This window comes from Nyctibius grandis, chromosome 5 (genome assembly GCF_013368605.1).
Source record: "Nyctibius grandis isolate bNycGra1 chromosome 5, bNycGra1.pri, whole genome shotgun sequence".
Lineage (NCBI taxonomy): Eukaryota > Metazoa > Chordata > Aves > Nyctibiiformes > Nyctibiidae > Nyctibius > Nyctibius grandis.
In genome coordinates, this window is record NC_090662.1 from 76,034,127 (window position 1) to 76,055,400 (window position 21,274).

A 21,274-nucleotide genomic window follows, 5' to 3' on the forward strand; every position below is an offset into this window, starting at 1 on the left:
CAAAGCAAAACAAGGAATTCATTCACCACTTCCCATCGGCAGGCAGGTGTTCAGCCATCTCCAGGAAAGCAGGGCTCTATCATGCATAATGGTTGCTTGGGAAGACAAAAAACCATCACTCCGAACATCCTCCTCTTCCTTCTTCTACCCCCAGCTTTATATGCTGAGCATGATGTCATATGGTATGGAATATCCCTTTGGTCAGTTGAGGTCAGTTATCTTGGCTGTGTCCCCTCCCAACTTCTTGTGCACCCCTAGCCTCCTTGCTGGTGGGGTGGTGTGAGAAGCAGAAAAGGCCTTGACTCTGTAAGTGCTGCTCAGCAGTAACTAAACATCCTTGTGTTATCAACACTGTTTTTAGCATAAATCCAAAACACAGCCCCATACAAGCTACTGTGAAGAAAATTAACTCTATCTCAACCAAAACCAGCACAGGGCCCCACGACTTAAGAAGGATGTGAAGGTCCTTGAATGCATCCAGAGGAGGGCAACAAAGCTGGTGAAAGAGCTGGAAGGCATGTCCTGTGAGGTGCAGCCAAGGACTCTGGGTTTGTCTAGTTTGGAGAAAAGGAGGTTGAGGGGCGACCTCATTGCTCTCTGCATCTTCCTGAGGAGGTGGAGTGAGAGGTGCTGATCTCTTCTCCCTGGTATCCAGTGATAGGACACGTGGGAATTGCTCAAAGCTGCATCAGGGGAGGTTCAGATTGGACGTTAGGAAGCATTTCTTTACAGAGAGGGTGGTCAAACACTGGAACAGGCTTCCTAGAGAGGTGGTCGATGCCCCAAGCCTGTCAGTGTTTAAGAAGCATTTGGACAATGCCCTTGATAATATGCTTTAACTTTTGGTCAGCCCTGAATTGGTCAGGCAGTTGGACCAGATGATCATTGTAGGTCCCTTCCATATTCTATGCTATGCTAAGCTATGCTATGCTAAGCTATGCTATGCTATTCTATTCTAAAGCCTTCTGCCCTAATTAAATACAAGGGAGGATGAATGTGTGACTCAGTACTACTGGTCTTGCTGTGACTTGGCTATACTGTGAGAAGGAATGTGATATATTCCCATAGGAACTTGAAGGGGAAAATATTTAGTGAGAATTAAGACCACGTTACTAAGCACAGCACAGTCATCTCAGTAATGTATGTTTTATTTGGGACATGGCTCTCAGTGTCTGGATGATTCTCTTGGAATCTTGTGGATTCTCTTCATGAACTTGCCTTCAAGACAAATATTATTTTTTTTCTGTCCATGCTGTAGTTTTAGCCAAGATAATTACTAGCTAATCAATGTGCATCAGCCTAATGAGAAAGGAATCCACTGCGTGGTTAGTTACTCTCCTAATCACTTCATTTTGTGATGCTTGCTTTTAAAGTCCGAGGGTGTTTTTATCTGGTGTACTAAATATTGTCGAAATAATCAGAGACTCTGTCTTGGGGAATGCGGGGAGAGAATTTATTGAAAAGTACCAGTATGGTGACAAAGAACACCACTATCATCAGATTTGCTCTTCTAATTCTCATATATACATTGGGGAAAAATACAAGAAAAGATAACAGCAAATGGTTTAGCCTTTGTAAAATAGGAATTCATTGGTTTGCTATATGACAGTGTATAAGGTTTATTTTTCAGTAAACACCAAGTCATTGCCTCATTATTACCTGTCAATCAGCAGGTAAATTCCTTGCCATGCAGTCATTGACGGATATGGCAGGACTAGTTTTAGAATAAATCACATTAATAACTAAGGAGCCTAGTTTTCTATACTGACCTAAGTACAGTGAATATGTAGATGGCTTGAGACTAGCTGATGATTACTGAAATAACAGTGAGCAAACACATATAGTAGGCCATCTATGAAAGCTCTGGATTTAATAATTAATCAGCAGCTATTGAAGAGATGACAGTATTCCTGTCTTTACTGCATCATAGTACATTGTTTTTCTGATTTAGAACAAACTGTACTAGAAGGAATTTTTATGAAAATAAAATAAATGCCAATGGCCATTGAACCTATTTCTTCCAAAGGGAGACAATTTTCTACTGTAAGTGTCCTCTCATGTTCAGGGCCATCAGATCTGGAATACCCTGCTACCAGGTGGTAATTACAGAGACTTCTTCAGCAGGCCAGTGATCTGTTCTAGTATTCTGCCCCTCACTTCCCATACTCAGAGGCCAAGATAAGCCAAGCAAACACCAGCTGTGTGACAGAAAGAAGAGGAAGTGAAGCAGTTTCTTTGGTAGTTGATGACTCAGAAGGGCATACTGCGGTCAAACGAAGATTTGCAGTGGCCCTCCAACCTGACAGTGAGAGGTATCCAGAAATATTGTGACAGGCAGCCCGCTCTGGAATACTGATGTCTCTGATAAGACCGGTCTCGTTTCTCTGGATTTCCTGGGGATGGAAGGAAAGAAGGGAACATAAAGTTACATGATCTGTTTTTAAGTTGGGAGCCACAAGACTCTGGCATAATACTGCAAGTTTTGGATGCGTTTTAGTCAGTTTTCTTGCTGTCTGGATGTATAACTAGCCATCTCAGAGAAAGTCACAACATGGGTCTCCCCTCTGAGAGCAGAGAAGCTCTCTGAGAGAGGAGAAGATGGAATTTTGGTCCTTTCTCAATTTAAGAGATTTTTTTCCCTAATTTACCTCTAAGATAGTAGGTACCAGACTGATGCACTGAAATGCAGTCAGATAAGTAAGAGCCAGGAAGCTATGTTCCATGTATGTGGATTTCCTGGATCATCCTAACTCCCTTTGTATGCATGTTGTCTGGGGACCTTCAGCACTATTTTGTTGCCCATTCTGTCAAAAACGTCCTTCCATGGCATCACCTCCTAGGCACTGTTATATTACCAAGATGCAAGAGTATTTTTTCTCTTTGGAGAAGGATTTTTAGCTTTTTTAGTTCAAAGTTAAGTGATGGCTAAATATGTCTTGGACAGTTACTTGCAACTGCAGCCTAAGAGACAGGACTTCACAATTCAGGCAATCCCTTTCAGTTCCTGTAGCCATGGATAAGGTATGAGCAGTTGGTGTTACTCAAGGTGTTGTCTGTTGGCTCTATCTCTCAGCTGCGCTTTACTCTTGGAATGTCAGAGCTGACTCCATTTCCTCAGCCACGAATTGCTCAGAAGCAGACTTACATTAATGGTTTTAATCATGACTACTTGATCTGCCTCCTTGGCTGCTTTCTCTGCAATTTTGACAGTCTCATTGTCCCAGTCAACAAAGTCCATGGCCATCATTCCTTCCACTGCACTGGGGAGAGAGTAAAGGGCAGTGGGGTGGTGGTGAAGAAAAACGATGAGAAGATGAAGAAGGGGGGCGGGGGGAGGAAGAGTAAAAAAAAGACAAAGGAGAAGAGATTATTAAAATATCACACTTGATAAATTCCTGCAACAACGGAGCTCAACTTGACGGATCCAGACACATGGATCTTTCTTCCCTATCAGCAACATTTCATTTTCATTATCTTTTCCATTTACCATTCTTCATAGCTACATTTTGCTCTGCTACCTCCAGAAACATGTTGACTCAGGACTCACTCTGAGGCCTCCTGCTTGAGTACATGCGCAACATACAAAATGTCAGGGTAGCCCATACAACTGGAGATGTTGTTACGAGGGTAGTAGAAGAGGAATGTGAGACACATCTCATTCATGGTGCTTGGCCCACCCTGCAAAGACACAAGGATGACTCAGAGGTCTGCTGAGACACAACAAGGAGACTATTTCTCCTCAGGAAAGAACTCTTGTTCACAGCTCATGAAGATCCTGTGTGGCGAAAAAAAAGAATTGGTTTCTTTGAGCATTAGAAACAGCGAATCGAAGTATCCTTTGACAAGAGTCTGATAAATAGGCTGCTCTGTGGTTTTATAACCTAAATCTACTTATCCTCTCCTTCAGGAAGACTACCATATTTGTATTCCAATCTACAAGATCCCAAAATCCCAAACTTTGGAAAGTTCAGCTAAAACATTCAGGGAATTAACTGAGTGTGACATCCAGACCAGAATTTTTCAGTTGATCTCTACTTCTGGAAAGGGCCCATCAGAATCACAGAATGGTTGGGGTTGGAAGGGACCTCTGGAGATCATCTAGTCCAACCCCCCGCTAAAGCAGGTTCCCCTAGAGCACGTTGCACAGGGTCACGTCCAGGCGGGTTTTGAATATTTCTGGAGAAGGAGACGCCACAACCTCCCTGGGCAGCCTGTTCCAGGGCTCTGTCACCCTCAAAGTAAAGAAGTTTTTCTTCATATTCAGATGGAACTTCCTGTGTTTCGGTTTGTGCCCATTTCCCCTTGTCCTATTGCTGGGCACCACTGAAAAGAGTCTGGCCCCATCCTTAAGCCCTTAATCAAATCAAACAGTGTTGCTCTCTGTGAATATATATTCTGTAATCCTCTTTAGTTGAATTTTAGTTACTTGTGCACATTTCTAAGCGCAATATCGTCAAATACTCTTCTACATGGCATATGCTCTAAAATAAGTAAGTTATGAAGCTTGAGTATGACAATAATTGGTTACATGTTAAGTTCTGCAAAACTGATGTCTGGTCTGAATAAGAAGAACTAAAAAGGATGTCTTCATATTTTGAGAAGTCGAAATCAGATCTAGCTGCCAGATTATGTCAGTTTCTGTATTTGTCTCTGCCTGTCCACTACATCCAAATGTTCAATGATTGAAAACCAACTCAGCTGTGAGTTTTGATACTTGCACTTGACATTTTGGGCAAGAGTTAACTTGTATGGTATTAGATGCAAGACAGCTTTGGGATCCGTCCATAAGCCTGTACTAGAAGGGTCTTGCTGGAGAGCAACTGTGCAAAGCATGCTTCAGTATTTCCATAATATTGTGTCTGACACAAGAAGCTTTTGCCAGGGATGTATTTGCTTGGGGAAGAAGGATATTTCTGCCCAAAAGATTTTGATGGTGATAAACTAATTGTGAAAGCAATGGAAGATTTGTAGGTAGAAAAAAACAAACTTACAAAAGTAACCCCTGACCGATCCAGTGTCTGAAAGTTGCATTCGACGAGGATCTCATCCCCCTAGAGAACACAGTAGGTCACACCATCAGAGCCATACATGCAAAGCATGCAAAACAACCACTCGCAACATAGGGAACCAGGAAACTGTGTGAAAGCAATGGGCCACACCCTGAGGTGGAATGAGGGACAGAATATGTCAAAGTGCTTTGAAACCTCTGGTGCTCACCACCTCCCCAGCCTGCCTGCCCATGGATACATCCCAGGGGACGAAGGTACCGGTTTGATTATGAGGATTTCCTTCATGTCCCGAATCTCCTGCAGTCTGAAGTCATACTTATTGTCCTCACAGATGATCCCCAGCTGCTCACCATTCCTTGGGAAGACAAATAAGGGAAGAAAGTTATAGTATTTCCAGGGAGGGGTATGGAATAACTGATTCCTGGATGAATAAAAGAGCCAAGAAAAATCCTCTCCAGAAATCGTGCCTGATTTCTTTTGAACCTTAACTCACAGCACGTATTTCAGCGACAGTCAGTCCCAAACATACACTTGAAATTTCTCATCCAACCCTCTTTGGTCTGGAGTCCAAATATGGACTTTTTACATGTCAGTAATCATTGTGCCTTGAAACTTTTGCCTTTCAGATAACAGTCTGGGATTCCAGAAGTAAGAACTCCAATGTTTGCATTACAAAAAAACTGTCCTAAAAAAATAAAAAAGACTCTCTGAGCCTAGCAGAGTAGAGCTGGCAGGCTGTTTAGGACCTCCCTTGCAGATGCAGAAGTATCAAATGTGAATTCTTCCTTGCTATTTCTACAGTGCATTGTGATATTGCTTCTTAGGTGGTCTCTGCTCTGCTTGAGCACTTCTCCATTCACATTACAAGTCCTTCGATCTTGCTAAGTACATCCACAGTGCACACAGCAAGGTGCATCAAGTCACCCAGCCCACAAATCCTTGTGGTGCTTGTGGCCAGGCTGTCCCAGCAGCTGTCACACACCCTGCTTGCTTGTTGTAGGCTTGCTTTGTGACTGCTGGCAGCTCTGAGCAGGTGAACTGGTAGGCTCACATCATCGTCCAGCTACACCTTATAGCAAAATGGGTTCAGGAGGGAGGAACCTGGCTTGAAGGCCAGGCTTCATAGAAGTTCAAGTCAAGAAAGAAGATGCTCTGTCACATGACACATGGTTTACGTATGCTATGAGACTTGCATAAAGAGCAGGAGCCAAAAGCTATCGCTATTGTCTGGAACAAAATAGCTCTTGCTACGTCACTCATACTAGCTATGTGTGACTTTTGGCCTATGCTGGGGTATTCTGGATTTAACACCTAAAAAGGAGACAGGCCTGCCCCTAAATTGCTATCAAAGATTACAATCCGCTATATTCTGTCAAGGTCAACCTCCAAAGAGTCTGAGGTCTCCATTAATTGGGCAAGTGACTAAGAACAACGTAGTTATCCTACATGTCAGAGGGGAAATTCCAGAAAAAAAAAAGCCACCCCAACTGCTCACTGTGCCTGAATCACCTCTGTTCAGAAGGCATTTCAAACACTTGGTCTTCTGCTCTGAAGCCTGTGCTTGAGATGGCTTCAGGACATGGTCCTAGCATGGTAAAGTCTTAAAGGTCCTTTCTCAGATATGTGCTCATCCTAAGTAAATTGAACTGTTGCCTTAGTCCTCTCTAGACTGGCCTCAAGTGATTTCTAGCAAAGAGGCAGAACCTTCCATTTTCTTCTGAAGCCTAAGGAAAACTTTCCTGATTATATCACCCCCTGCTACTTGGAGCATGCACCTGGAAGGTGCTAGCTAGTGAGACAGAGGGAGGCTCACTCGTCTTCTATTACTGTCTAGTATAGCAATCCAAGTGTCAGGCCAATTTGGGCTGGAGATCACTAGCATTGACACTGAGCAATAGCTTTGAAGCCAATAGGTTTTATTGATGTCTACTTTGCTCCTTTTCCAAGAGACAACCACGTTTGCCAGCTCTAATGTGCTCCTCATGAGAGACACACACATAATTGGGAAGCAGACATATTCACAATGCATCTTTCCAGTTACAAAATCCCCATTTATTTAGTCTAGTTATAGCAGACCAAGTTTGTTTGAAGGTTCTTAAAAAGTTTTCCCTTGCTTTTGCCATGTCACAGTTAGGCTGCAGAGGCTGCAAGGTGAGTATTTTGCAGACACCACTGGCCAGAGAGGGGAAAATACCCACCAGACAATTGTGTTAGTCCCACTTTTCTGAGGTTGCCTTTGAAGGAGCTTCTGGTCACTTGGCCCCATTCCTTGGCATGCTGGGGAGTGGGTAGAGAGGCACAGGGCCAGCGTGTTTAAACCATGTTTGATTGTAGGATGTCATTGGTGTTTAAGGATAACTGAGGAAGGCCATCTTCAAGGGAAGACATGCCATTTTGGAACAACTTGGATTCTTCTGAATGATATTTCGTATATCTGCTTAGAAGCCAAACTAGACTAACATCCGCCCTGCTCATAACTCAGCTTTGCATTGGTTGTGGGGCCCAGACACTCTTCTGCCTTCCACAGCTTGCCCACAGCGCAGTTCGGGTTCCCTACATACCTACATGATAAATTCAGTATGTGTGGAGCTTCTGCAGAGTAAATCAGCATGTGAGGCAGTATGTGAGACAGTGCAGGGATCTGGGGATTTGGTGTGAGAGTACAGACATCTAAGGACAAGGCAATGCCAAAGTTTCCCCTTGCAACTAGATGCAACTAGATGCAACTCACATCACACCCCAGAGCGTGCACGAGAAACACCATGTAGACATGCAGGGAACTTGGTCTTTAAGGTGTCGCAGTGAGCACTCTAAGATTAGAGTGTTGCTGTGACATCTTGGGCTACACCCATATTGCTAGATATCACAGGATCATGGATTGTTCTCTGGCTCACTGGCACAGACTGTCTGCCTCCCTGTAACTGTCTGCAGCATGATGCTTGGCTTACGTTGGGTTATTCTGAAATTAGAAACCTAAGGAGGAGATAGATAGGCCTTACACCTGTAGTACTGATCACTTGGACCTCTGTGATGCCTCTTTGGCCTAAAGCACAATTATTTTTTATTCCTGGGGTTTGTTTTGTTTTAAATTCTAAGCAGTTGATGTAGTGTTCAAATGCTAAGCTGCAGACCATAATTGGCTATTTTCATAGCTTGAAACTGAGAATTCATGCTTCATGGGCTGGGGTGTGATCAGAGAGCGCATAGGGGTGCTGAAGTTTTTAGTGTGGGAGGATGGTGGAGGAAATCAAACCCAGTGTAGTTTTGCCTATGCAGCCCATGGGAACTGGTATACACAGTCCCCAGAACTGTGCCCATGTAGCCTCAGGGTGAGTCTGGTTAGCAGGACCAAGCTATGCAAGGTCATTGCCTAGCAGCTGACTAGTGTGGATGAGCAGCAGTTCAGTGCTTGAGCTCACTGCCTGGACCTGTTTTGTTTAACAGGAGGCACAGTCCCTGCCTCATACTCTCTGCTCAGCTGACCCTTCTTTCCCAAGGAGCTAGTTCTTTGTACTAGTAGACACTGCAGAGTCTCTTGCACTGACAGACAGATGGAGGCTAACCTGGGAACATCATTCGCATCCATTCTAGCCCAAGAGGCAGGGACTGATCCTGTGGCATGGGCAGCAATACTGTGAGCTTGCTTCTCTTACCGGTATTGAGCAACTTTCACTCCTCTGCCAGACAGGTGGGTATGAAGCAAGTAGGCAAAGACATGCAGATCTGGAACCAGCATCCCATTCATCTGCAGTTCAAAATGAAGTAGGTCAGAGTCTGGCAGTCAGACATTAGCACTGTGTTTCAGGTGTGCCCATCAAGTCAAAAGCTTGATGGAACTTGTGTAATAGTCAGCTTAACTTTTTTTTTTAAAAGGGAAGTTTAAGCCCATTTCCTCATGTAGGTCACTGCTGATTGAAAGGTTGCTCTGGTGAGCCTTTGTGAAAATTGCTCTTCTGGCTTCAGGTACTGTTGCATAGTTGTCTGAGTTTGTGGTATCTTACACTGGGTACTGTAAGCATACCTTGCTATCAGCTATGTAAAAAACTAAGTCAAGATACAGGAGAGGTAACATGCAGATACATGAACTATAAGAAAGAGCAGATAACAGAAAGAGTAAGAGCAGAAATTGTAAGACATTGATCAATGGGCCATTAAAAGAACCATCAAAATGTAAACCTTAAAAGGTTAGAAGAAAATATTTGAAAATTGATGAAAAGAAGAAAAACAAGATTACCTCAGGCCTCAAAAAAGGAGCAAACTTATGGCTTGTTCAAGAGGGGTTGTGGGACTCTGTAAAACTTAAGGGATGTTCTAAGTGGATTATGGGAATGTGCAAAATTTATTGTGAGATGCTTAGGTGAAGAGGTCAAAGGTAAGGAAAGAGAGAAACAAACATGGGAAAATGGAGAGAGGAAGAGGAGAGTCCAGTTGTACTTAAGCAGACTGCTGGTCAGTGTGTTTGTCTGACCAAGCCTGGTACCTGATCGCTGCAACCTAGACTATGTTATTAAACTCTATTCCTAACAATTTTCTGTGTGAATGTGCTCTCTACACTGTGTATATGTGTGTGCCTGTGGTTTTGGGGTGGGATGATCCACTAGGGAACTTCAAGCTAGAAAGACCCAAGGTCCAGGCCAGGGACTGTGTAAAAGGGCTCTGGATCTGGGCACAGATGCTGAAAGGACTTATGGTCTGGATCAGAAATCAGAGAGATCAAAAAATGTGATTACATATGGGAGCTGAGTGAGTGAGCATATGGTCATGTTACTCTAGTGAACTTTAAGCCTGATTAGTCAGAGAGGAGGAAGAGGATTGGGTCATTTGTGTTGTCCATGCTCATGTGGGTGTTGTTTGTGCCTGTGTGGTGCCTGTAAAGGTACTGTACTCCTGTCTGTGTTAATCTATTTGTGGCCAGCTGAGTCTGCTCTCTGAGTGTGTGTGTTTGGGTGAGGTGGGGAGTATCTATATCTTTGGAGTGTGCTCCCAGCCTTAGCACCTCCTGGGCCTGGGAAAGGGGAAAGTAGGAACCTCACATCTAGCAGTCCTGAAAGGACCTGTGAATCCCCTTGATCCCACAGTCTACCAGAGCTGATTACTGTTAGCAGCCTCTTGGCTGTGATTTGAGGGATGTTAAATTTCTGCTCTAGAGGTATCTTCTTGACCTGAGAGAGAGCACCACATCCTCCTAGCCTAGTATCTGCCTTCCTACACCAGTATCACACACCTATGGCAGGACAAAGGCCTCTTGCATACTGTGGATCAGGCTCCCTTGGGGGTCTTGAGAAGTCACTACATCCTTTGGAGTTTGTTTCCCTTTCACTTGGATGAGGTGAATGGGTATTCGGGCCATGGTTCTGACATGCTTACACAGCTCTGCTGATGCTCTTGGGCCAAATCATGTATCTCTTTTGAGCAGTTTTATTGGAATAGATATCCATTTTGCAACATGCAGAAATGGAGGCTAAGATAGCACCCTGTGCGAAATGGCTTTTGGACTTGTCTAGAGCAAGATGAAAACCCAAATTGGGAAAGATCAAGAAGGATTTCCTATGGCTTTCCCCATACTCACTTCATCAAACTGGCTGGAATTGCAAAGGCCATAAGATGTGTAGGATTCTGCTCCAGGAGGAATGAAATGCACAGGGAAAGTAAAGATGCCTGTTTGCAGAACCCCCAAATCATATTTCCGTAGCTCCGGCGTATAGTAGATTCGTACTCCTGAGCTGTCAATCAAACCTGTAAAAGAAAAATGACCTCTCCTTCAGCAATGACTCTAGAAACAGCAGAAGCAGGACCTGAAGTAACAACACATATGTCTCTTTCCCAGTCACAGGTGCGGAGCAGGCACAGATAAACAGGAAGCCCTCCACCCTACTCCTGTGGTATGGTTCACTGTAACATACAGCCTCAAAGCCATGCAAGAAGCACAGATCTTACTCATAGTGCATCTGGATCCAGCCCTGCTTATAGTCTCAGACAATTCCCATAAAATCACTCCACACTTCTGTTCCCCCTTCTGTAAAATGATAGCAAATACTGTGGTGGCATTCTTCATCACCTGTCATAGGGGTTGAGTGCTGGAGGTCCTGGCAGAAGCCTGAGGAGGTATTATTAGGCTCTCAGGACTTCATCCTGACTCTTGGTACACCTATTTCTCCCACAGCCACTCTGTTCCTTCCCGCTCTGCTCCTTGTACCCATGATGGCCACATTTCCCTGACGTTTTCCCTGACGTTTTCCCTAACGCTCCCGCTAGTATCATAGCAGCAAGATGTGTTCAGCTTTTTCTGGTAAGATGTGTCTAATCTAAGGAGATATAACAATCTATGTTTCTAAAGTTAGTTTAAGTTTTTCCTGAATGGGAGCCCAGTCCAGTCTCTTTTTACTGTCCTGAAGGTTGTTCTGAGCAACATATGGAAGCGTTTCATGCAGAAGACGGTTTCTAATAGGCATGTAGGTGAGGTCTGAGGCTTCCATCCTGAGGCTGTTCTTTGTCAGACAACTGTCCAGCACTACCTACCTGGTAACAAGTCAAAATTGCTGTAGTGGATTTCTAGTCGGACATACTGAGGGTCCCAAGGTGTCCCTATGGAAATTGCAGCTTCATCTGGAAATTGGTAAGACTAAAGAGGAAGAGGAGGAATAATCAAGTTACATGCAGTAGTTAGCTTTTAACTCTTCTCTGTTGTTTCTTGACTGAAAACTTACAAAAAGAAAGTTTTCTTGCATCTCTGAATATTTATTTAGACATAGTTAGAAATCAAAATGTGTGAAATTCTGCCAGTTCCATTTCTTTTCCTCCTGAATCAGAACAAGGAAGAATTTTCAAAATTTATTTTTTCATTTATCCTTTTGATTGGCTTCATTTTTATTTTTACACTATATTTAATAGGAAATGGTTATAGTACGTGTACACTCTTGCAGCAAATTTCACATAAGTATTGGCAGTGCATAATGTAAAACCTGAATAAAATTAGTAAAAGGGTTTTGTCTAAAACTTATCTCCTTCCTCCCTCTGTCCCCACGTACACGCATACTATAGAAATACAAAATATGTTTTGCTCTGAAAGGCAAAGTGCCCATCACAAGATAGATGCTAAAATTTGTGCAGCACTGACTACTAACTAGGCCACTCAGCCAGAAGCACCAATTTCACTGAAATTTTAATTTTACTTGGCTGAAAAAGAGGCAGAGATAGTAGAAAAAAAGGCAGAAAGAAGGTGCACTTCTTTCTGTTACACAAGACTAGCACAAGGTGAATTTTGTGAAATTAATGGCAACATTACCAAAAGGTCAGAATGAAAGCCTTCCTGTGTGACATATAAAACTTTTTAAATGCAGGTGTGATAATAACATACACACATATGCAGAGTATCGACAGCTGCGTAGAAATCTCCAGCATCACCTGATGCAGCAGAAGTATGAGTCGAGTGGGGACAGTATAAGGAAACTTCCCCAGTTTAGTTGGCTGTGCAGGACTGTGGGGTGTTGCTGGACAAGCTGACAACAAGGGTACTACTGTTCATAACAAGAAATGGAGAAGGGAATGGGCCCTACAAACTCACCTCTCCTCCAACAGCCCAGCCCACAAGCACCTGAGAGCACAGGGCAAAATCTGGGTTGGCTCCATAGCAATCATCTATGCCACTGGGTAACACGCTGGCATTGCCACAAGCATAAACAAGAATATGATGAACCAAGGTTATGTTGTGGGGTGTTATTACAGGTTCAAACTGTAACCAAGAGAAAGAATGAAAAAAAGTTATTGACAACCCTGAAGTATTTCTTTCTCAGGCAACCAGAAAAAGCAGTTAACAATAGCTTAGGCAAACAGATATAATCTGATTGCAAAATGGATGATAAACTGAATGATGATTTATCTACTCATTTTGGTATGCACCTAGCAGAACTCATTTGTCCAGAAAGTACTTGCATCTTCCTCTACAGCACCTCCCCTTAATCAGAATCACAGGGGTGCCTATTTGACCTGTTATGCTGGGCAGTGTCGTTCCAGACTAGAAATGTAAATAGCTTACCTCATACACCATTGTCTTGGCTGCAAAGCAAGATAAAGGACCTTGATCTCAGGTTCTCTATGATTCGCTGCTCCCTCAGTTGTGCCAAAAGTACACTAATCAAGATAATTCAAAATAAACCACTCAAACTGGATCTGTTCATTAATCACTGAACTTTTCACCAGCACTGATGAGATCGGGTGTCAACATCCTGATGTTACCTCAAGAACTGACTAAAGCTCCTGAGTTTGTTTTGTAGGATTACCTGTCAAATTCTTCTTTTTTTCCAGTCCATGGAAAGTCTTGCTAATGAAAGTTTGCCTTATGCCATTGCAGTGGGACTTCTGTTTTAAATCTTCAAAACGCACAAAACTAAGAAGGGTTGCCTGACCTTGAAGCAAAGTTATCTTAATTTGAGAAGTAAGCTAGGCTTGCTTTGGAAAGTTTCTTTTTCTTTTCTTTCCTCTTCTTTTTTGCATATTGAATCTTGAAAACAGAACTGTAAAAATGTTAGTTTTGTTTTTTATATAAATATTCTTAGCAAATTCCAAAAACAAAAGCAAAAGTCCTTTCAAATATAGAAAATTTTGGAGGCTCCCTTTGCTCTCAAAGATACCAATAGGTAACATGGCCTGAGCTCACTACACTGAGACACAAGACTTGTAGCAAGGTTTCTTCAGACGTAATGTACATAAAGACAAAGGTACTTCCAAAGCTAGAAACAAGACAGAGCTTATCTCCACACAAGCCAGACAAATTAGCTGGCTCATCCCAATGGCAGTGAAGGACAGATGGAATGCTCCCAAATTTATAATAAAATGCTGTAAGAGACAGACTTGTATGCATGATTGAAGGAGCAAGTCCGGCCTGTCCTTTTTTTTTGCCCCAGTAATACAGCCTGCAAGTTTACCTTGTAGATATGGTGTTTCTGCTTGACCACAGGCAGTGGGATAAAGGTACAGGCATATTTGGTTTCTTCAACTGGAACAGCAAACTGGAAAAGAAACAGACATGAGTCACCTGAAGGTTCCCCTGGCAACTCAGCAATGTGCACAGGGAATTGGAGAAGCCAAAGGGAGGCAGTGCAAGGAGAATGAGACCCAGAAGCGGAGGGGGCAGGAAGGATTATGCATTTAGCAAGCATCTGATTGTTTTTTGGTTGCAATGGGTGAGAGGATTAAAGGGTCAAGATGATGAAACTGTATTCTGGTGAAGGGCAAACACATTTGTCAGCTCCACCAGGTCTTAAATTCTTTTTCTTTCAGATTTTTTTTGTGTATTTTTACAAAAGGGAATTACATTACTAATTTGCCTGTTGTAACATGAACTGAGCGTAGGAAACATCCATTCGGTTCAATCACCATTTTTAATTGCCAGTTTTCTGAAGCCACAAGCACAGCACATGATAGCACTAATCCCACAAATCTTTATGTAAAAATAGTGCCCCTCTTTACTATGGAATATTGCCCACACTGATCAGCAGATGCTGCTGTGTCTTGAGTGAGTGCTGACTGTGTGGGCTGATGCCGTTTAAAGAGGGAAGGTGTTAATGCAATACCACACTGAGCTGGTACTTTTGGGCTCCATTTGACAAGGATGGTGCATGTACCACGAGGTGATGCTAAAGGGGAGCTCCAGCTCTCCTGGTAAATCCTTATATCTGACACTGAGATGCCGGATAAGTTAATACTGGAGGCAGCACACAGTAGTGTGTACTGCATTTTCTGAGCTCTTAGCCAGACTTGTCACAAAGCATTTAAATGTATTCCCATTATTTCTCTTCTCTGTGATATTGTGTAGTTCCCACAAAACTAAGATGGGAATCAGTAAATATCTTCAGTATATTATAGATATTTTTCTCTGGGTCTACATGGATGGGACAATAGACCTGTATACATACATGCCTGGGTTAACTATATTAATTATATTGCAATTCAGTAGTACCACAGCGTGTGTTTGGATCCTTAAACTCTAGTCAAGGGAACAGGCTACACCTTACAGCATTTTCCTAACAAATAAGCCCTTTACTCTCCACACAGAAAGCCTTCTCTTCCCACTTCATTCCTACTCTTGCCAGCTCCGTTTGCATGTTTCCATGATCATTCATGTCCATTTTTTGACCTGTGCAATCCAAACCTCCAGCATGGGCATGATCAACTTTGCAAAGGAAGGCGGAAGAAGGGGAAATTTTTTAACATGCCAAGTGAAGCTCTTGTCCAATACTTACATTGTCCAGCCTCAGGTCATAGGTGAAGAATATTTTGGGGTCAGCTGATCCAGATGGGCCTCTGTACCTCATCAAGAAAAGAGACTTGAAAAATCTTTGGCCTTTAAAGAATTGGACTGTGTCATCAGTACCAAAGGCAGTAATGAGGCGTGCTGTGTCCATCTGTAATGGGAGCGTTTCACTGGAAACTCTTCTTCATTCTTTCCCGTCAACCACACACACAGGTATTCACCCCACATCACATGCCTTATACCACTACACATGTATTAAAATGCAATCCACATACTAACCATGTGCAATTAAAAGTAGTGTAAAATAATATAACTGTGTGTATTTGGTATGTACCCAGACACTCAGACAATATGTCAGAACACAACAGAAAATAAGCAGTTTAACTCACAAGATTTGACTTGTCCAGTCAAAGACATGATGGTTTTTTTCCCAAAGAGAGGGTACTGGCTAGAAAAGACCCTAGGAAAGCTGTACCCACTGTCATTTCACACACATTAATGAAACATGCACGGACTTAAAGTGTGGGTTTGTGAAATAAAAGAAAGCTAGAAAAAAAGCTGTAAGGGATTTGATAAGATTTCAGAACCTGCATCAATTTGTTTTTAAATGTTTAGATACTGAGTGTCTGGATACTTTTCTAGGTGTGGGAGCTGTACAATGGTGCTAAAGATCAGATTTTCAGATCTTTGCATATCCTGGAGCAAGCAGACACAGTTCATTTATCTGTATATACTGCTAATGCGCTTTGGGCAATTTTTACAAATAATTACTAAGGGACTTACACAAAAAGCTAACAAAACTCTGCTCCCTTGATTCCCCATTAGCAGCTACTGTTGAGCATAAATGCACTCAATGATCTGCCTGGATTTGCCCCATCGCGTAAGGACAGCCATGGAACTCTGTAGGTTCTTCCCATTCAGAATGGGATTATATTTCTTTCGATTAGTAAAGGTCATTAAAAAGGTTTGTGACTACGAAGGCATCTATCTAGTCATTTGCACATGTATTTGCACTCTGGAAAAATGACGAATGTATGCCTAATTCTGGACAAACATTTTTGAGTGGGCTAAACCTTGGATAATGCTGATTTACCCAGAAGTCCCTCAAGTAAAGGTGAAACAGTGTAAACAGTGTCCATATATGCAGAGTTCTGAAACTGTATGCATTAGTGTGCTTGTGAACCTTGGCAAAGTATATTTTTGAAAAATCTCTAACTTAAAATACTGATTTGTGTTGGCCAAGTTTTAAATGTCAATCAATACCAGTATGAAGCTCTTCCAAGAGAGAAGGACTGAGATTATCAAAGCGTTCTGAATTTTCTCAACATAATTCTTACCAAAATACTGCCTTATATTAGGCAAATAAAAACTTTATCTCCCATACTAGATTGTTTTTTTTATATGTGGCAAGCAGGAGAAAGACAGAGAAATGAGTAAAATTTTGAAGAGCTGTGTTCGATCTTAAGAAAATTTTGATATTTATATCTTCCCTATTCTTTGATGGAAAACATTGTAAAAAACACCAAATACATCAATATAGTGACCTTGAAATGGGCATTAAAAATGTGGCTGTATGGTCCCATATTTTTCTGTATCTTCCTGTTGTTGTACTGTTGTGAGAAAAATCTGTCGTTCACAGATCTGATTCTGGGGATCTGGGAATACAGTGGGACATGAGAGCAGGTTTGTTTGGGATGTTACTTGAGCAGTGCCCTTTCTTACCGTGATATCCAGGTCATTTGGGTCACACGTCCGGAGGTGGCGTTTGAACAGCATGGTGGTGGAGGTCTCATTCTCTGTTACTGACAGCAGTTGGTAGTCCTGGCTCTCATCTTCCTCAAGGGTTGCCTCATCTACCACATGACAATCCTGGAAAGAAAACAGTGGTCAAAGCAATAGAGGGAAGAGCTTCCTGCACTCTGGGAAGTCATGTTTCCAGGTACTGCTGGTGGGACCTGATTAATTATCAAAGCATTTCATTCTCCAAAAATCTCCTCTGCTTTTACTGGTGATTTCCACAAACCAATCAAAAAGAACCCACATCCACTCCCTGCTACATTCAGCTGTTCAAGGAAAGAGCAGCCCCTGGGTCCCATCACCCAGAGGATGGCCTGAATAGGATGGATTTTAGAGGATCTTCCCCGCTCCCTGAATGACCTGCTACACACTGGGGCATTTTAGCACATCTGGTTCAACCACACAGGGTGGGAAGTAAAATAAGCCCTGTTCAAAAACAGAGGTAGTTCAAAAGTAAACTATTTTAGGCATACCAAAGTTCTACTTTAACTCTTAGGTTTTCTGTTGCACCTGGAACCTGGGCCTGGTTGTGCATGCTAAGCTTTCCTAGAAACTACAAGCTAACCAATTGCCTTAGCAGCACAGGCATAGTGAAAAAAACAAATAATGCAAATAATGCAAATGCAATTGTTACTCATTAAAAAGCACAGAAACATGAGGCAGTGTTTGAAAAGCATCTAAATGTCTAGTTCCTGTAGAAATCTCACTGGGAACAGAATGGGCCACAATAACTGCTGCTATGAAAATACAAAGTGAAAAGGTGGGACTGTACACACAGCTGCCGAAAGGGAAGAAGGATAAAAAGGAGTAAAGCTTCAAGCTGACTGACTGAGATTGCATCATGTTTTTGTGGCAAAGGAGTTCAAATGACCAGAAATGAGAAGGCAGTGGCTGCAGACGGGATGAAAAACATAATAAAGCAAATGTCTCCCTCATGTATAGCTGTTAAATGCTGTATTGAAAGGTTTTACTGCAATACTCAACTTTGATGGGATAAAAGAGAATAGAAAAATTTTACCAGACAACAGCCTGGTCAAGGAAAAATATTTTTATGTGAAATCCTTCCTGGTATTTTTTCCTCCCATCTCTGTTCCTTTAAGTGTTTATTTCAAAACCTGTTTACAACTTTTGCTAAATTTCCCAGTATCTCCTCTAGTATTCTTTCTTCTTGAATTTGTCCATGGATTGGGACTTTCAGAATACTCTAAGCGATTTTTCTCTAACCAAAATGCTGAGTTTACAGGGGGACATATCATAGTTTGAAAATACAGCTTTTGTTTTCCTACTGTTTGGAATACCTGTTGCACTCTTTCATTAAAAGATCAAACTTCAAAGATATGTAGTCTGCAAATGAGCTACTTTGAAATAAATAAAATATTTAAAATTAAATATACCTTACGAAAGAGGAAGGCAGTAAACAACTGGGAAAAAAACCCCACCTTTGTGAAAACAAACCTTTTTGGCTAGTTTTTCACCCATTGGACATTATGTGGAAGAACACGTGGAAGAAGGCAAATGGAAAACAGTAACTACCTTGTTTTTCCTTCAAACTCTCTGTTCCACAGGTTCAGCAGATGTAATACACAGCCTACTGAGAAAATGTGGGGTTTTGTGGTCATTAATGTGTTTGCTTAATTGAATGTCTCCAGACCTAAATAATTGCGACATGTTTTCTGATATGTAAACAAGTTGAAAAAACCTAAAACATTTGTGGGACTAAAATTATTTTCTAACATAAACAAAGACTTTCAGCTACAAATGCAGAAAAACATTGAAAATGTTAAAGATCTCTTCTGAAAATAATGGAATGTTTCATATTTTTGAAACCAAACACTTCAGTTTTTCCTTTCAGGATATTTTTTTAGGAGAAATTAAATGTTTTACCCCAAATCACTTATAAAAAAATCATTATTAAAAAACAAAGAACAAGAATTTCTTCTAAATTGATCATATTTTTTCCGTGTAGTCATTCACAGACAAAAATTCCCTGTCTGTATCACAACCACAAAAAGATTTCAAATCTTGGTATTACAAGAGCAGTTTTGCAATCAACTACTGACCAGAAGTAAGGCTAGCTACCTCACCGCCTCCAAAGTTCACCCCTTTTAGACAAGCACCAATACATACTTCACGCGAAACACATTTTACTGTTGTGTGAAAAGGGAACTGAAAACAGCTGAAGAAAATAAAACCACTGTGATTGGCAAACACTTTATCAGTGTAAACTCTTTTTCTTTCTGTATCTGGATAACGTTAAACTGCCTGTTTCTCTTTCACAATCGAAACAAAAGAAAGCAAAACAGAACAAAACCCACCCTGTTTTTTTATTTAGCACCCTCAGTGGCATTTTGTTCCTCCAAACTCCAGCTGTTTTCACATAAGGCATCTATCCTTAGCAGTTGCCTTTACAGACAATGGGAAAACCAGCAAGTCCCAAGGATGTCCTATCCTATTCCTAATGGAGATACATAAGACTGTCAGGAAGAAACAACCTTTGGAGGTGAACACACATCTCCACTTACTACAAGGAAAACCAAATAAATTACCCTTTGAAGAGCTTCAGTGAGGAAAAACATGGGAGTTTCACATCTAACTCCTAGCTGAACTGACCTCTGGTTTGAATGAATCAGAAGTTACACTCCCAGCAGCTTCTTCTAACTTCATGGTTGGTAATTGTTTCAGTCATATCTAATTGGTTCTGGCTGTGGCTTTGACTTGCAGGTGGGATCAGTTTATTCACCTAAACAACATAATCTAGTGCCATCTGGGATACCATGGCATATCTCAGGTAGCTGTACGGGGCTAGCAAGCATGACACAGGACCTGCAGAAGATCTGGCCTCTTCTGGACTGTCAGTCAGAGGTCATGCCGACTAAGGATCTCAAATGGCCTCAGACATCTATCTTTAGCCAGTTGAGCCCATATGATTTCAAGCCAGTATACTTGGAGCATGATCCTTGGCAAAGGGGGATGAAGAGGAAGTCTTTTCAACTTACAGAGAAGTAGATGCTGCCATTTGGGAAGACACCTCCTATCACAATGTCAGATCCAGGCAACTCTCCATGCGGGCTGAATCCAAATGCCACCCAGCCAGTTGTATGGACGTGCAGCTCAAATGTCATCAGCTCCTGTTCGTCATGGTCCCAGCGGAAGTAGACCATGTTTGAAGGATCCAGCAAGATGGAGAAACGCAACAGTGGAGGTGTGGACTGACCAGAACAAAAGCATGGGAGGAACAAGAGGAAGAGCATACCCTTGATTCTTGAGAAGAGAACTGCCATCATCAACAGAACCACTGCAGTTTTTGGGTCTTGCTGATACCTTGGGCAGCTTTTCTGCTACAGGGGCCCAGTTTATATGGAAGTGCAGGAGGATGGGCCTGTTGCCAGAAAGGAGGAGTGGAAACCAACTGTTCTATATCCAATTTAACATGTAGGAAAGATCAACATTTTACATAACGTGTCCTGGCATCCTGCCTCAGTGAAACCGTACTAGGCCATCCCATATACATCTTAAAACACTTTTAAGAGCTGTTTTGTACTACACAACCAAAAAAAGCAACAAAGTGTTTACCTCACCAAAAAAAGCAACAAAGTGTTTACCTCCTACCTGGTACTCCTCAGGGTCGGTGAATGCTGGCTCTCCTCACCAGCGAAAAGGGTCTTTTCTGGCTAACTTGCATTTCTGTTGTAACTACTGAAATGAACCCTAACTATGCCACCCTATCATCTGGTGTGATGATTATTGGCAAGTTTGTTGGGAATGGGCTGGTGAATCTTAGCGCTATGGCTTATCAGAAGAAGATACTGTGGCACATAAGAAGGACTCCTGGACTCTAGTGGAGTAGTAGAATAAAAAAAATGCCTTTCCTCCATGCACTACACCTTGGTGGGAGTGAATGGAAGGAGAAAAGGGCATCATCTGTTGCGCTGCCTAAGACTTTTCAGCATAATGATATGAAAAACGAAGAGCCTCAGCAGGTTTCCAACCGGTTCTGCCAGGAATTGCCTTGTGCATCTCATCTCCAATTTACCCAGTTGCATAATCCACTACAAAACACAGCCTGGGTCTGTGGATTTTGAAGGACGTGATAGTTTATTCCTATTTATTTGCTAGGAAAGCCTAGAAAAGCCCATTTGTATTAATCTGCTGAGACAAGTGCTTGCAGAACAGATGAGTAACAGAGGAGGAGAGACATCTAATCTGATCTTCAGGG

General features: G+C 42.1%; 1 protein-coding gene across 1 annotated transcript; it reads right to left on the reverse strand.

Moving 5' to 3' along the window:
- Positions 1 to 2,153: 2,153 nt before the first annotated feature.
- Positions 2,154 to 20,219, reverse strand: LOC137664067 (DBH-like monooxygenase protein 2). The gene is made up of 12 exons (XM_068401791.1): positions 20,055 to 20,219; positions 16,984 to 17,130; positions 13,934 to 14,017; positions 12,574 to 12,741; positions 11,529 to 11,631; positions 10,579 to 10,745; positions 8,663 to 8,754; positions 5,268 to 5,364; positions 4,992 to 5,051; positions 3,548 to 3,678; positions 3,146 to 3,260; positions 2,154 to 2,393 (listed from the first exon to the last, which is right to left on the reverse strand). Exons 1-12 carry the CDS (start codon positions 20,217 to 20,219, stop codon positions 2,154 to 2,156), a joined length of 1,569 nt encoding a protein of 522 aa, XP_068257892.1.
- Between the last annotated feature and the right edge of the window lie 1,055 nt (positions 20,220 to 21,274).

Excerpts from the sequence above, each read along its gene's own strand:
- LOC137664067 (XM_068401791.1), bottom strand. The coding sequence starts at position 20,219 with ATGGTCTACTTCCGCTGGGACCATGACGAACAGGAGCTGATGACATTT. Across the intron at positions 12,742-13,933 it reads AGAAACACCATATCTACAAG|TTTGAACCTGTAATAACACC; the intron begins GTAAACTTGCAG and ends TCTTGGTTACAG. Across the intron at positions 10,746-11,528 it reads CAATTTTGACTTGTTACCAG|GTTTGATTGACAGCTCAGGA; the intron begins GTAGGTAGTGCT and ends TTTCTTTTACAG.